The sequence below is a fragment of the Podarcis gaigeae genome (genome assembly GCF_964106915.1).
Source record: "Podarcis gaigeae genome assembly, chromosome: Z".
Lineage (NCBI taxonomy): Eukaryota > Metazoa > Chordata > Lepidosauria > Squamata > Lacertidae > Podarcis > Podarcis gaigeae.
In genome coordinates, this window is record NC_139691.1 from 11,306,326 (window position 1) to 11,321,867 (window position 15,542).

General features: G+C 43.4%; 2 protein-coding genes across 11 annotated transcripts in view; one reads left to right on the plus strand and one right to left on the minus strand.

Moving 5' to 3' along the window:
* Positions 1-1,229: 1,229 nt before the first annotated feature.
* Positions 1,230-13,551, minus strand: ZBTB43 (zinc finger and BTB domain containing 43). 4 transcript variants are annotated; one of them, XR_014559952.1, is made up of 3 exons: positions 13,386-13,551; positions 2,589-8,089; positions 1,230-2,401 (listed from the first exon to the last, which is right to left on the minus strand). XR_014559952.1 is itself a non-coding variant. In XM_083721213.1 (2 exons), the coding sequence occupies exon 2, from the start codon at positions 8,075-8,077 to the stop codon at positions 6,686-6,688; it is 1,392 nt and encodes a 463-aa protein (XP_083577339.1). In that variant the 5' UTR covers positions 8,078-8,089; positions 13,386-13,540; the 3' UTR covers positions 1,230-6,685. The 4 variants fall into 4 exon arrangements, 2 of the variants coding, with proteins under 2 accessions (XP_083577339.1, XP_083577338.1); XR_014559953.1 differs by lacking the exon at positions 13,386-13,551 and adding an exon at positions 12,495-13,204; XM_083721213.1 differs by having other exon boundaries at positions 1,230-8,089; positions 13,386-13,540.
* Positions 13,552-13,628: 77 nt separating this feature from the next.
* Positions 13,629-15,542, plus strand: part of LOC310836256 (uncharacterized protein) — a 39,460-nt gene continuing 37,546 nt past the window's right edge. For 5 of the 7 annotated variants that reach the window (XR_014559957.1, XR_014559958.1, XR_014559959.1 and 2 more), the window contains exon 1: positions 13,629-14,022. Coding sequence is in view for 1 of the 7 variants with exons in the window: in XM_083721252.1 (XP_083577378.1) it covers positions 13,997-14,022 (26 nt within the window). In the remaining 6 variants the exon portion in view is untranslated. The remainder of the gene's footprint in view (positions 14,023-15,542) is intronic. The other 2 variants (XR_014559961.1, XM_083721254.1) reach the window with 1 other exon arrangement.

Genomic DNA, 15,542 nt, shown 5'->3' on the forward strand with positions numbered 1-15,542 from the left:
CATCTTACAAGTTGTAACTTTCTTTCCACTTTGAGACAGGTTTTTTACTTAAGAGCTCACTTGATAGCCATAGGTGAAGAGGAATTCCATGTAGGCGAGTATCCAGGCTGGTGAATGAAGGGTGCATTGGCCCATTCCTCCTCTGCCAGCCCATTTGGTTCCTGTGTTAGCCAGAGGAAGTAAAGTCCCCTCTTCCATGATTGGCATGGAAATACAACGGAGTTTGATGGAGAGGGGACCAAGTGATCCATTCTTCCTCTGCCAGTCCAACTGGTCAACTTATTTTTTTTTATTATAATAATAATAATAATAATTTTTTATTTATACCCCGCCCTCCCCAGCCAAGGCCGGGCTCAGAGCGGCTTACAAGCAATAATAAAAACAAGATGAATGGTTACAACTTAAAAACAAAAATAAAATACATTAAAATAATGGAACATTAAAATATTAAAATGTAACCTCATCGCAGGAGAAGGAAAAGAAAGGGGGAAAAAAGAGAGAGAGGGGGAGGGAATCAAATTGGCTCCAAGCCAAAGGCCAGGCGGAACAACTCTGTCTTACAGGCCCTGCGGAAAGAAATCAGATCGTGCAGGGCCCTGGTCTCATGAGGCAGAGCGTTCCACCAGGCCGGAGCCAGAGTTGAAAAGGCCCTGGCTCTGGTTGAAGCCAATCTAACTTCTTTAGGGCCTGGGACCACTAGGGTGTTGTTATTTATGGACCTTGAGGCTCTCCGTGGGGCATACCAGGAGAGGCGGTCCCGTAGGTACAAGGGTCCTAGGCCGTGAAGGGCTTTAAAGGTCAAAAGCAGCACCTTAAATCTGACCCTGTACTTCACCGGGAGCCAGTGCAGCTTGAAAAGAAAATTTTAGTAATCTAAGAGCAGAAATCAGGGTGAAATTTAATTCCCTTAAAGACAGACCTACCTAACTTGCATTTTTTTGAAACAAGCAATCGAAAATGCAGGTCACCTTTCAAATTCGCACTTCTCCTAATTTTGCAATGCAGTTCTTAGTTTCATCCAACATGGAAATCAGGGTTGGTATTTTTCTGGAGGGAGGTGGTGGCAGGATAGTAACATTTGTTGGCGTATTTACAAGTCTAGCATAAGCTTTCACAGACTTCCATCCTGCAGCAAGACCATTAAGCCACAATAAAGTTTTCAAGACCTATAATGTGTATTATCAAGTGCTATGACATTTTTGATAAATAAATGTAAAAATCCAGGGGGGGAAAAGACAGAGAACATTTATTAAAACATGTTATACAAAAGACCAACAGACTCTTCTATAAGAAGAAAACAATGAAACAGTAATGTCACATAAAACCATGCTGTACATTATTAGGACAGCAATATTAAAAGAGATATCAAATTATCCATCCTTTGCAATATAGGTGTAACAACTCACAGAAGATCAACAGGATATGAACTGTAATATTACAAGTGACAATGCTTTTGAGGGGGAATTTTTTTAGAGGAACAAGAAAGGTTCACCTCACTCGCATATGAACAGTTACATTTATTTAAGAAATATAGTGGAGCCCAGAAGGGAAAGTTGATGAAAAGCAGCAGTGGCTGATGCAGGGAGCAGCTTTCAAGCAAAGAAGTATGACAATGACCTTGCTTTAAAAAGAAATATTAATATGCAATTCATTTTTCAGCTCTTTGCCTTCAGGACTCCAGCTGCTAGTCCTAATGATTTTAACTATCCAAATTAAATAGAAATATTTGAATTAAAATGTGTACGCTTACAGAATGTATGAACATTCCACTACCAGATAAAAACAAATATTTTTTTTAAAATAGACTCTTATATTTAGAAATAGCATCTGCCCTAAAACATTCAACACATAAGATTTGCCACTTTGAAGGGGTGGGGAATGCCAGAAGCAGTCTTTACAGTAAATCTACACTCTTTTCAACTTGTGAAGCATGCTGTGTTAGCAAAGTGTTGACAAATCACCCGTTAAGCACTCAGGGTCTGTGGTTAATACCTCTTAAAATCCTTTAAGGATCAGGAAAAACAGAGTTCCCAAACCCAGCAGTTTTAGCTTCACAAATCAGCATGAATATAGTAAAGGTAAAGAGACCCCTGACAGTTAAGTTCAGTCGCAGAGGACTCTGGGGTTGCGGCGCTCATCTCGGTCGAGGGAGTCGACGTTTGTCCACAGACAGTTTTTCCAGGTCATGTGGCCAGCATGACTAAGCCGCTTCTGGCGAAACCAGAGCAGTGCAGGGAAACGCCGTTTGCCTTCCAGCCGGAGTGGTACCTATTTATCTACTTGCACTGTGTGCTTTCGGACCACCAAAAGCTATAATGAAATAAAGTGATATACTATCCTAGTTGCCCTTTTCAAGACTCAACTCCCATCTGCACTATAAAGCAAAACCAGTATCATACCACTTTAAACAGTCCTGGCTTCCCCTAAAGAATTCTAGGTTAACAATCAATACCTCTTCCCATAGAATTCCAGGAAATGTAGTTTTATGAAGGGAATAAGGGGTCTTCTAATAACTCTCAGACCTGCAATCAACTACAGTTCCCAGGATTCTTTGGAGGAAGCCATAACTGTTTAAAGTGGTATGATGCTGTTTTAAATCTATAGTGCAGATGGGGCTTTACTTCAAATGTATCCAAGGGCTTTTTCTCCCCATTTCCCATCCTTACCCTGGTGCGCTTCCATGTTGTCTGGCGCTGACTAGAGTTTTAGTCCAATACATTTTGAGAGCACCAGGTTGAGGAAGGTTACTCTAAAAGTGAAGCATGTCCCTGATACCAAAGCATTCTATACAATTTCAAAGTCGTGTTTCATTTTTGAATGTAAGTCACATAAAGCACCCCAAATATGACAAGGATGGTAGTAGCATAAATTTTTTACAGATTTGTTGGCAAGGCATCATTAGTTAGCATTCCCCTTATTAATAAAGGGAACTTAGCATAGCATGGTGGTAAATTATATTGCTCTTTCATCTCTCTTATGCACAAAATTATGGGCCCATGAACAGAACTGTTGGGAGGGGTACAAATTCCAAGCTTTGGGCCTAACCTTTCCCAGTAGCTACTTGTGGTGGAATTTCCCATACAACCCAATAGAAAGGGCCAAAGAATAATGACCAGTCAACTATGTGTAAGCCAGTCAGTTTGGAACTGCCGCCACCAGGAACTTAACACCATCACGCCCATTTTCTGAACTGGCCCAGGATTGCAGTCCAAGTTCCTGGAGAGAATATCCCCCCCCCCCCATGTATTTAACACTGAAAGTGAAAATGGCAGTATTCACACATCATGGTGAACCATAATTAACCTATAGCTCCTGATTTACTCCTCCTCCATTAGCACAAGTCAAGAGCAAGAAACCACAATCTCTGGGCTTAACAATATGACTGAACAGCGGAATGTGATTTGTTTTGCTCCAAAACAAACCACAAAGTGAAACTAAGGTTTGTTGTTGGTTTACCAATCACAGTCTTGGTTGGAGCAAATCTAGACAGGTTGACATACCACTAAGCCAAGGGGAGAAGCGAAGCAGGTGCCATTGGGTTACCATGACATGAGAACTGGGACAGTGAAAGGTTCTTTTATATCTTACACTCCAGTAGGAAACCCCTTACCATCTTACCTACATTTCAAAGCTCTGTAGTCATAGGTTATTCAAAAACTGTTCCTAAACTCAATTGACCTCTGTATGTCCTGTCCAGAGAAGGCATCAAGCTAATAGAGGGAGATAATCCAGCCAAGAAGTCTATATGCACAAGTCCTTATGAAGCAAAAGGAGAACCATTTGCTTCCCATCTATGGTGCCTGTACAGAAGAACTCCCCAGTGGATTAAGCAAAACAGCTTTTGTGGCAGGCCTGAAGGAACTCTGGTTTGGAGTAGGGTTGTCAGACCTCTGCTCCAGTGACTCTTGTAGCTGATTAACATGCAACATTTAAACAGGTGAGGTTCCCCCACTCCCAGTTCTCCATTGCAGGAAAAGCTTTGCCTGCTTAAATGTGTCACATCAAGAAGCAGTTAAGAGCACAATAGCAGGGCAGGTAGAAAATGTTGGCAGTCAGAATGGGGCAGGTTGAGCCTTCCTTCCATTTGCTATGGCTAGATTGGCAGCACAGAGGAAACGTTTGAGTGAGGTCACAGCGCAAGGAAAGCTGAGAAATGCTGTGGGGAGCCATAAGAAGTACAGGCCCTCTTTTCCCTAACAGAGCCCAAAGAACAGGAGCAGGGAATATTTGAGCTACAACTCCAATCAGCCAGCAACCATGGCCAATGGTCAGGGATGATGGGAACTGTAGTTCAGCAGCAACTGGGCAGTCCAAGTTTCCTCACACCTGCAAATAAAATGGCTTCCTGGAGATTCTAAGGCAATAAGGATTTTTTTTTTTAAAAAAAGAAGACAAAACTAAAAGCAGACCCTTAGGATCAGTTCTTCTTACACAAACCCCAGACCCTGTGCTCATATAAACCAAAAGCTTCTTATCAATATAAAATTTCAAGATTGAAGACAAGGAAAAAATTGAACGGACAACATGAATAAGAAAACAAACCAGAGGGAATATATATATATCTATCTTGGAAGTTCTAAAAAAAAATTATAAATGGTTTTTGTTTTGTTTTTAAATACAAAGTGCTTCTATACATTTAGCAGGTTACAGTGTTAGCAAGAAGATCCCTGTTGGGCTAACTTGTTTGGTAGGGTTCAAGTTAGTGACAGCCATTTCCACCCTGGTGTGCTGCTGAGCTCATCTAAGCAGGGAAAACAGCAGATTATTTCTTGTTGCATGTGCCAACAACAACAATATCATAAATGGATTGCCGATGACTGAGGGGGGAAGTTATATAAAAAATTGATCTTGTGTTGATTTAGAAAAGCTTTTAACATGTTTTTTTGTAAGTAAAAGCCATTAAATAGTTCCACCAAAGGAGAAGTTGCAGCACTACAACCTTACCAAACAACCAAACCCATATTTGTGCCAGACACTCATATTCCAGGCCCAGCTTATCACATGAAAAATTTGTTTAAACTCTGTAGTTAAGGGAAGAGGGTAATAACCCCAGAAATGTTTGCCTATGTGAATATGCACAAGGTCCACCAATCTCCCCACCTCTTTTTCTATTCAGGCTGAAGTTTGGGGGGTGTGTGTGGGGGCGGAATGACATGCCTTGGCACTAGCAAGCCTCCTTGGCACCGTCAGAGTATTCTGTTAAGGAAACACCTCATTTGCCAATCAACATATATGACAACCTCTGTCCACAGCAAATATGGGGGATTTCTGCACACCAATTACTATCAAACAGCAGCACAAATGCTTTGACCGTTCCAAGTTTCTTCCATCTTGTGCATTCACCCTGTAGTTGGGGTGACAAAAGGAGTGAGAAGGAAGGAATATAACAGCAGTTCTAGTTTAAAAAAATTAAAACTACTTGTGGTTACAAAAAAAGGTATCCAGTGTTTAAAAATTCTTCCTTCACAGAGGATAAGAATCATGTTCAGAAATCCACAAGCTGCTTCCAGGTTTGGAGATGTCTGCACAGCACCATTGGGGAGCATCCAGCAGTAGCCATTCTTTGATTCTTAATCATCAAGCAGCTTCCTTAGAGAGTGATGCACAGTAAGTTCCTTTAGAGCTGTTTCCCCAGTCTCAGTCCCTCATGGCTCCCCACCTGAGTTAAGTGAGGAGATCAGTACCAAAAGTGTTCATTGCAAACCGTGACACAGAATTCAGTACATTGGAGTTTGTTCTCTGAAGTCCTGGTACCTAACCAACACTTCCCAAAGCAAATACCCCAAAACAGAAAAAAAATGAAAACTGGACAGATGTCTGCCTGGAATCTCAAGTGCCAGAAAAAGAGCATTTTAATCTCCAACTGGGGAGCAAACATGATACTCACTATTGTGGCAGCCAAAAGTGCAGACTGGCTAGCTATATGAGGCACAAGAGGGAGAGGGGTTGAGGAGTTGGAGAGAGATGAGGTTATAGTTTAATCTGTCTCTATATAAAGTGTCCATCACAAAATAGCCAACTGCTTTACAAAAGAATTAAAAAATAAGCATGACGCAGAATCACTCTGCCAAGATAAACAGAGCCAGTCAATGGAACTCAAAGCTTGACTTATTAAAAAAGCAGCCGCTTGTTAAAGCTGTCGGCCCCTGAAAGTTGTCTAGCAACTTGTGTTAAAGTATCTATAATTGCCCCTTTGGTTCAAAAAAGGTAACTGCTCATATATCTATTTGGCTGAACAAAATCACAAGGACTTCTGAACATGGGACTACAGTCATCCAACCCAGGCGCTCAGGATGTGCAGCTATCTATTATATGCAGACTCACTGAGAGCAGAGAACACTAATGAGATGAGAGGGAACCCCTCTCCTCAAGTGCTACCAAAACACAAAGAATAATAAATAGCAATAATTATAATTACACTAAAGTACCGCCACTCAAACTTGCCTCCTTACTTGTAGCCTGGGCAGAATTCCCTGCTTGCCTCCACAGGTGATCCCACTTGTGCTATAGGATTTTTTTTTATATAAAAAAAAACAACCATCCAGAATCTCAGCAGCGTAGTACATGGCACACTCTGTGCAACATATACATTCTGTGTTACTCTATGATGCAGTTAGGTAATCTGGTTCTCTCTGCCTTTTCCCTTCCTATACACTCTCCCCACCCCACTGCCTGGCACCTGTTTTCAATTCATCTCAGTAGTGTTCTGCTCCACCTTACAGGCTTGGTATGTCTTTGTACAAGATGTTACATGCCGATGAAAACTGTCCCTCCACATGAACCTTTTCCCGCAAATGTTGCACTCATAAGGCTTGATGCCCGTGTGAATTTTCATGTGGCCAACAAGGTGGTGCTTCATTTTGAACTTCTTACCACACACGCCACAACCGTAAGGCCGCAGGCCGAGGTGCATGCCCATGTGGCGGTCCCTCTGGCTTTTGTGGGTAAAGCTTTTGCCACACTGGCAGGGGTAAAGTTTGTCGGCTGTGGAGAACCCAGACAGGGCATTTTCTTCCTTGATCCCCGAGGGAACGTCCATGCTATCTCCATAACCTGCAGCAACCCCAGCGTCCTGCCTCTGAAGGCTGAGTGTCCCATCGGCCCTTTCCCCAGAAAACTCTTCCATGGAAGAGCCGTAGAAGTCCACTTGCTCATCGTAATTGCTTTCATTGGCTTGCTCACCAAACTCTGTCTCCATCTTTTTTTCATTGACGCGAAGGTCTTCGGGGCCAGACGTCGGGACAGAGTGGCTCACCTGAATGGGATTCATGGATTCAGACACCTGCTGCTCATCGTAAGGGCCATGCACCTCCACCCCTTCGCAGTCCTGCACAAACCTCTCTGTCTTCACATGGATCCACCGCTTGTGAGACATGATGCTCGGTTTGCTGTAAAGGGGCCTGGCGTATTGATACTCAGCACTGTCGCTTGCTCCTTCCTCTCCATCCTGGCTTGTCATCCCTGTGCTCAGACGGTCATGTTCCGTTGAAGAATTGCTGGGGAGATACTCATGTTCTGTGAGTTGAGACAACAGTTCATCTTTCGAGCTTTCCTCTTCATTTTCACCATCCTGCACCTTGTGGAAGTCTGCCTGCCCCACAGACCCTATCTCAAAGCTCTCCACCAGGCCATTGTAGTTACTGCTGCTGGGGGACTGGTGGTCACTGGCACGATTCAACTTTTGACAAAGAACGGAAGGGTTTCCTTCCAGCACCTCAGTGCATTTGTCTACCACGTGCCACATCTGAAGAAAACTTGCCGCTGTGAGGTAGCTGACAATCTCTGGCGCAGGCATCACCAGGCGCCCAGTGTAAGTTGACAGAAGGATGTTCTCAAACACTCTGGGGTTCATGACGTCAGGCAGAACAATCCGTCGACTGTTTTTCAAGAGCACTTGGTCGCAGAAGTAAGGAGAGCTGGCTGCCAAGACAGCTTTGTGGGCTCGGAACAAATGTCCCTGAACAACAATAGAAACATCACAGAGCTGCCCTTGCTGGCGTTGCTGGTTCAGCTTCTGCAAAACGGTGCTACAGAAGTCAGGGAACTCCACTCTGAAAGAATTTGTTCCAGGCTCCATTTCATCAGTGTGCTGCAAAAGATGAACATTGGTTTTCAAGACTATGAAAGTGGACCCAACTTTGCAAATAAATAAATCCCCCCAAATGTATTAGCACGTGCGTATGTGCGTGCGCGCGTGCACACACACTTTTTTACAAGCCTTTCATGTCCATTTCCGCCATTCTGAAAACCTGAAAGAACCAACTTTCTCTATGAGTTTTCAAAATTTGGATCCAATTGCGACGTGCCACAGATGAATGGCTATTTGCAAGTTTGCAGCTACTTGCAAACTTGAAGCAGACTTTCTCCATCTCCACTTTTCAGTACAGTGGGACCTCTGGTTTACGAACGCTTCTGGTTACGCATGCTTTTGGTTACAAGCTCTGCTAAACTGGAAGTAGTAGTTGCTCCCGGTTGCAAACTTTGCCCCAGGATGCGAGCGGAAGTTGTGCAGTGGGAGGCGCCATTAGCGAAAGTGCGCCTCAGGATAAGAATGGTTTCAATTTAAGAACGGACCTCCGGAACGAATTAAGTTCATAACCAGAAGTACCACTGTACTGCAAGCTTTTGTACACATAAAATATTTTCATTCCAACTGTCTTTTAGCAGTCAAACATTAGGAGAGGGTAGATCCACTTAAATATTATGAGCTCTGAGTACTTTGGGATGGGGCAGGCTAGAAACCCAAATAAATAAATAAATATGCACCAAAGATTCTCGCAAGAATGCACCCATGAAAGGACTATAAAATGGAAGCTTTAGTGGTAGCAATAGCAACACAAATGTTCAGAAGGGTCTAGGGCAGACTTTGCCAACCTACTGCCCCTCCAGATGTTTTGAACTACAATCTGCTTCCAATAGCTAGGCATAGCCAAAGGTCAGAGGTGACAGAAGTTGTAGTCCAAAATATCTTGAGGGCACTGGGCTTTGAAAGGCTGATCTCGGGTGACAGCTTGGAGTTAGGACAAGGGAAGAAAAGCCACTATTTCTAAATGTCTACATCACATTTTATTGGCACTCCAAGGGGAAGTAGGGAGCTGGGGTTTTCTCAGCCCTGATCTGCATCTCTCTCAAATTACAGGTGCTGTACAATCTGGTACTAGAAACATTCTAAGTATATATAGCAGAAAAAAGCAGATATCAATTCTTGTTTCCATCCATATTAAACCCTCCAACCTTTACTTTAAGAAAGTCAGTATAATGCATGGGATCTGCACAGAATACAAGTAGCTGAGGCTAATTAAGATAAGGATTAAAGGTTGGTTTAACATCTTAGAACAAGTAAAGATCTTCTCTGATTTTGAGAATCTAAGATCTAAGCCCTGCAGTGGCCCTGTGCTGTCAGAGTGGCACACAGGACAAGAGTAATACAGGGGTACCCAGTGTATTGCCTTTCAAATGTTACAGACTACTGCGCCCATCTTTCCTTTCAATAGGCCTTGCTGCCTGTCACTGTCGGGTGCTATAGCCCAGAAAAAATGGAGAGGCACCCTGCTCACTATTGTTGGATTAGGGTAAAGCCTGCTAGTCAACCGACTGGTCAATTATTGTCACATTTCCAAGAATGACACTATAAACAGCTTATCTTATTTGTTCTTGTTAGCAAGAGAAGGAGTGAGGGACACCTTTGTCCCCTAGCCCTGTAGCTGTCTGAAGCAAAGAGCAGTTGGAGCAGCTTCTCCCATTTGACACCTGATATGTCACTGCAAGTGTCTCCAGACACAGTTGACAGAGCAGGTTTGTTTGCTGTTGCTCTAGAGGATAGGGACCCAACAGGTTCAAATAACAAGGAAGGGGACTTTGACTAAATGTTAGTAAAAATGTCCTGACTTTATAAGCTACTTGGCAATCTAACAGACTGCCTGGGATCTGCCTCCATCTTCTAACGGACTGCATGGTAGCCTTTTTTTTTTAATTAGTGATGTGTAATGGGATTTTCCACATAAGAAGGAGGGTTGCACTGGATGACCTCTGAGATCCCTTCCAGCTCTGTTTCTATGAGAACATGAATATGCTGTTCATGTTTTATAAGCCTAGTAGTTTTTGTAAATCAGTGTTAAGTAACAAATGGGCATTGCAACGAAATGCTTAAGAGTATCTTCTGCCCCTTCCCATGAGTGTTCCTGTTCAGGTTTCCAGCCAGCCAGCACTTCCTCTAGGATTTTCTAAACAGAAAAGGCAGGTGCTGGCAGCATGATGCTGCAAGACAATTACTTGTCATGGCACCTAAAATTCACATCTTAGGAGTAAGCACTAAAAAAAGGAAAACAACAACAACAACAACAACGGTATATCAGTTTAGCACCTTTTTGATTTTGGGTGCATAAGTTTTAAATTGAGGTCTATCAAGCTCAAGAGAAATCTGCCAAGTGTTAAATCAGAATCAAGTACAAAAACTTGCAAGGAAAAAAGAATCCAAGCCAATGAGTTCTGAAATAGATTTGTCCCACTGAAGCAATAAATTATATAAAAGGAAACAGGGCTTAGGTTCAGGACCTGTGCAGAGAAGCCTTTGGAAGCTGGGTTTGGCTTCAGCTCCCTGTCCCTGCTTTATCTGTCAATATCACATTGGCTTATATCACAAAATGGAACTTTATTATGAAGTTAAACTAACAATCCGTTATTAATACAAGATAAAATAGTATACAGATATAGTATAAATAAAAAAGAGAAACTACAAAACTATTCTTTTTTTATTTATTTTATAACATTGTTGGTGCTTGATAATAATAATAATAATAATAATAATAATAACAACATTATTATTAATTATTATTTATAGTCCACCCATCTGGCTGGGTTTCCCCAGCCACTCTGGGCAGCTCCCAACAGAGTATTAAACAGAATAAAACTTCAAACATTAAAAACTTTCCTAACATTATCCAACATAATTCGAAGACAGCACGAACAGGTAACCCAGGTATAAATAGTAAAACCACTAGTAATCAGAAGTAATCAGGCTTCATTCCTCTATTTCTTTTCCATGTGGTCTATTTTTAAAATTACTCACTGCTATAAGCATCAGCCACACAACAGAAGGCATCGTTTATGGTGATGCTACACCTAGGTCTCAGATTGCAGACATGTATAAGAAACAGGGGATTTAAGGAACAGAGGTAGAGCAAGTAATGACTACTCTAATTTCACAGGCAGACAAACTCTAAGCAGCTCTGAATGCATTAAGAGCATTTCTGAGGTAGAAAGGAACTTGGCTCTGTTGAGAAAACACCTGTTGCCATAGCAACAGCAACTTGCTAAATCGTGAGAAAGTGCTTACGACTTTTCTAAAGCAAAAATAAATAAAAATAAATAAATTAAATAAAAGTGCCAAGAGAAAAGGCAGCACAGTAAAACAAGATAAATAACTCAAATTCTAGAGTTTTGCTTTGGTAAAATTAAAAGACAACTAACAGCAGAACTCTTCCCACTGTCACAAGACATGCTGTTGGTCACCACATGTAATGGCTTTAAAAAGGGATTAGCCGAAAGCATGGGAAAGCAGATGTCTATCAATCCCTCTAAGCCTGGATGACTATTTAGCAACTCCGTATTCAAAGCCAGTATGTCTCTAAAGAACAGAGGCTGGGGTAGAGCTGTTGATCTTATGCTCTGGTTAAGGGCTTCCAGAAAGTATCTGGCTGGCCACTGCAGGAAGCAAGATGGTGGATTACAGCCAATGCTTTTCAGCTTCGGGTCCCCATATGTTGGACAACAACTCCCATCATCCTACAATTCCCATTGGCTAAAATAGCTGGGGATGATGGGAGTTGTAGTCCAACCTCATCTGGGGACCCATGGTTGAAGAACAGTGAATTAGCTTGACCTTTTGGGATCTGGCAGGGCTTTTCTTATGGGAGAGATCTGTGATTTTTTAAAAGAACTAGTAAAATGATACTTTCAGCAAAAAAAAAGGAGTTTTACTGGAAACATTTCATTGGAAAGAATTGCAGGCCACATAACAATGCTACAGACTAGTTGAGAAATCTGGGCAAACAAATTGAAACTGTATGATTTCTTGAAAAGTAAAAGGGATGAATTCCAGGAAGACATGATGTGTATGTAAGAGTAAGGAAGGCAAGGGGATAAAAAACTAGCAATCCAAACAACCCAGCACTTGCATCCCAAACGTACACATCAAATGGGACCATGGATCCACATCTTTGCTCTCCTCCTCCTCCGGGAAGGGAAATGTAGTTCTCATCACCTCCCCAATTAATATAAAGCAGCCTTTGCCAACCTTGTTTCCTTCAGATGTTTTCAACTACAACTTCCCATCTGCTGCTGACACAAAGCAGCAGAGTGAGTAAGAGACTGAGCTGTGAACTTGAAGCTTTCCAGTTCAAATCTTACCAAAAGCCAGACAGCTATAAATATTTCACTGTTCTCCCAAGTTCAGTCAAACCCCTGTTTGCAATATGGAGATAATACTGACCTACCTTAGAGGGTCATTAAGGTCCACCTTTTAACTGAGATATCTCATGCATACATGATTACTCAGAATAACTTAGCTGGGAACTGCTTAAGCAGCCTTGCATACCACATGATAAAAAGTTCATTGCTACATGATAAAGGTTAATTTATCAGATAGCATGCAACACTGTTTAAGCAGCTCCTCTGCAGAAGCTAGTTTTGCTGTCTCAAGGATGAGTCTCTTGATTCAAAGTGCATGAACACTAAAAATAATTATTACACACCTCTTGCAAATGAAGGAAATGAAGGAGGACATGATGGTGAACACTCTTCCCTGTTGCCCCACCTCCTAAATGCGTAACATGATACAAGTCAAATTCTTAGTCTTCTGTGTAAGCTAAAGTATTGTCTATTCTGATGTGGAAGCAGCTGTCCAAGGTTCTCAGGCAGGCAGGAGGTTCTTACCATCACCTTACCTAGGCAAAACAAATACTGAACCTGAGCTCTACCACATGCACAGGCACATGTTCTGCTGCTGAACTGTGGCATTCGAGATAGACTGCTTCTGGGCAGGGAGCATCCATTAAACTCTGGGGGCTAATAGATACACCCCTTTGTCGTTAGCCAGACTAAACACACGCACGCACCACAGAAATGATAATACTAATAAAAATGACATCAAGGAGAAAACTCTGCACCACTGCTTCGCACCCCACCAGAGCAACATTGCTTTTCAGAGGTAGACTACCTCTGAACAAGAGGGCTCCATTAAAAAAAGAGATGCTCATGACATCTCTTCCCCCCCGCACTCCCCCCCAAAATTAGTGTTATTTCCACAGCATCGTTACCTACACTTCTCAGGAATCCTCACCCCCACAAAAATAAACACTAGCCTGATGGACAGGAGAACCCCTCACCTGACCAGGGGGGAAGGAGCCTCGGAGTGGGGCGTCGGGCGCTCCTCTTTCACATGGTGGACGAGATATCCGCGCTTCTCCTGCTCTCGCTGCTCTCGCAGCTCCGCATCCTCTCCTCCAGCAGCAAGCAAACCAGACCCGGAAGCGTGAGTGCCTGCTTTCTTTCTCTTCCTCTATCGTACATCCGCTTCCAGGTCACGTGGCGGAAAAGGGTTATCTCCCCCCCCCGCCCCGCCGGTAACCATAGAGGTGGGAGGAGGTAGAGAGTGTTCGACCACAGAGTCGGGCCATTCCAAGGGAAAGCAAGAAAGGGGCTATGTGGCTCCTTAAGTCATTCGGCATGTTTATCCCGCCTTTCCTCCAAGGAGCTCAGTCAAACTTCGGGGGGGGCGGGGGGGGCGAAGGGGTGTAGCTGCAGCCTTGCAGGTGTTGCTGGACTACAACTCCCATTGCCCCAGCCAGTATGGGCAGCGGTGGGGGGTGACGGGAGTTGTAGTCCAGCAGCTTCTGGCAATGAGGCGGGGCGGGATGAGGAGGACCGCGCAAGTTCCCTATCAGCGATGCGATTTCGTCAGGTCCGATATTTTGCAAGGCGGTCCGACGTTGTCTAAATGGAAAGCGAAAAAATAAAAGTTAAGTAACTTGCCAGTTTAATTTCTGCCCCCTCCCCCCGCGCACACAAATAAATCGCATGAAATAAAAGTTAGAAAGAGCTGTATTCCGGCCCTTTGTCTCAGCTTCTCAAGAAGACTACATCATAGCTGTCAACCTTCCCTTTTTTTGGCGGGAAATTCCCTTATTTCAGCACCGTTTCCCGCTGCTATCCCGGATTGTTAGATATCCCGTAGACTGTCCCCGGGACAGGTGAGGCTGCTGGTCCCTTATTTTCAAATCTGAAAGTTGATAGCTATGGACTTCATATGTAGACCAGATAGGCCTGCCCATCAAGGTATCCTGCTCTTGATGGGGTTACACTTCCTCTGAAGTTTAGTTTGGGGGTCCTCCTGGAATCTTTCCTGTCATTTGAGGCTCAGGAGTGCCTTCCATCAGCTTTGACTGGTGGCCCAGCTACGCCCCTAACTACTGTGGTCTATGCTCTGGTAACCTCTAGGTTAGATTAAAGGTTAAGGTAAAGGTACCCCTGACCGTTAGGTCCAGTTGCAGACGACTCGGGTTGCACGCTCATCGTCCTCTATAGGCCAAGGGAGCCGGTATTTGTTCACAGACAACTTCCGGGTCATGTGGCCAGCATGACTAAGCCGCTTCTGGCGAACCAGAGCAGCGTACGGAAATGCGGTTTACCTTCCCACCGGAGCGGTACCTATTTATCTACTTGCACTTGGACGTGCTTTTGAACTGCTAGGTTGGCAGGAGCAGGGACCGAGCAAGGAGAGCTCACCCTGTCGCAGGGATTCGAACCGTTGACCTTCTGATCAGTAAGCCCAAGGCTCAGTGGCTTAGACCACAGCGCCACCCGCGTCCCATCTAGGTTAGATTATATGTAGGACTGCCTTTGAAGACAGTTCTGAAACCAGCTAGTGCAGAATTCAGAGGGCAGGTTGCTCACTGGGGCAAGATGGTTTGAGCATAAAACACCGTTCCTGGTCCAGCTGCAATGCAATTAGTTTCCGGGCCTAAACTGAAAGTGACATGGGCAAATAGAAGAAGACGCCTTCACCCCGGTATGGCTCCCCTTTATCACATACACAGCCCAACAAGACAACGACAAGAATCTACCAATAGCATACAGATCAATATGGTTAACCTGATCCAAAAACACCCACCCACCCCACTCACACACGAAAACAAAATTCACCATAGCCAATCACAAGCAAACAACCACACCCTAGGCCAACCTGAATCTCACACCACCAAAAGAAGACAAGCGAATAGCAAAGAGAACTTTGCACAAGCGACGCTGACACAAAACCCCACACATACATTAAGTAAAATAGAAATATCGCCACCCGACCCCACCCCCACCTACCATGGCCCCCTCCACCTCTTCCCCCCTTTTCTTCCTATTGTAACACTAATGTCTCAGCAAATGAAACTGATTGTAGAAAATGTAACTTGAAAAAAGAGACATTGCACATAATTTTGTAAACCAAGAAATCTTTAATAAAAAATACATTAAAAAAAATTTAGTTTCCAGGC

Coding starts and splice junctions, on each gene's coding strand:
- ZBTB43 (XM_083721213.1), bottom strand. CDS start 8,077: ATGGAGCCTGGAACAAATTCTTTCAGAGTGGAGTTCCCTGACTTCTGT.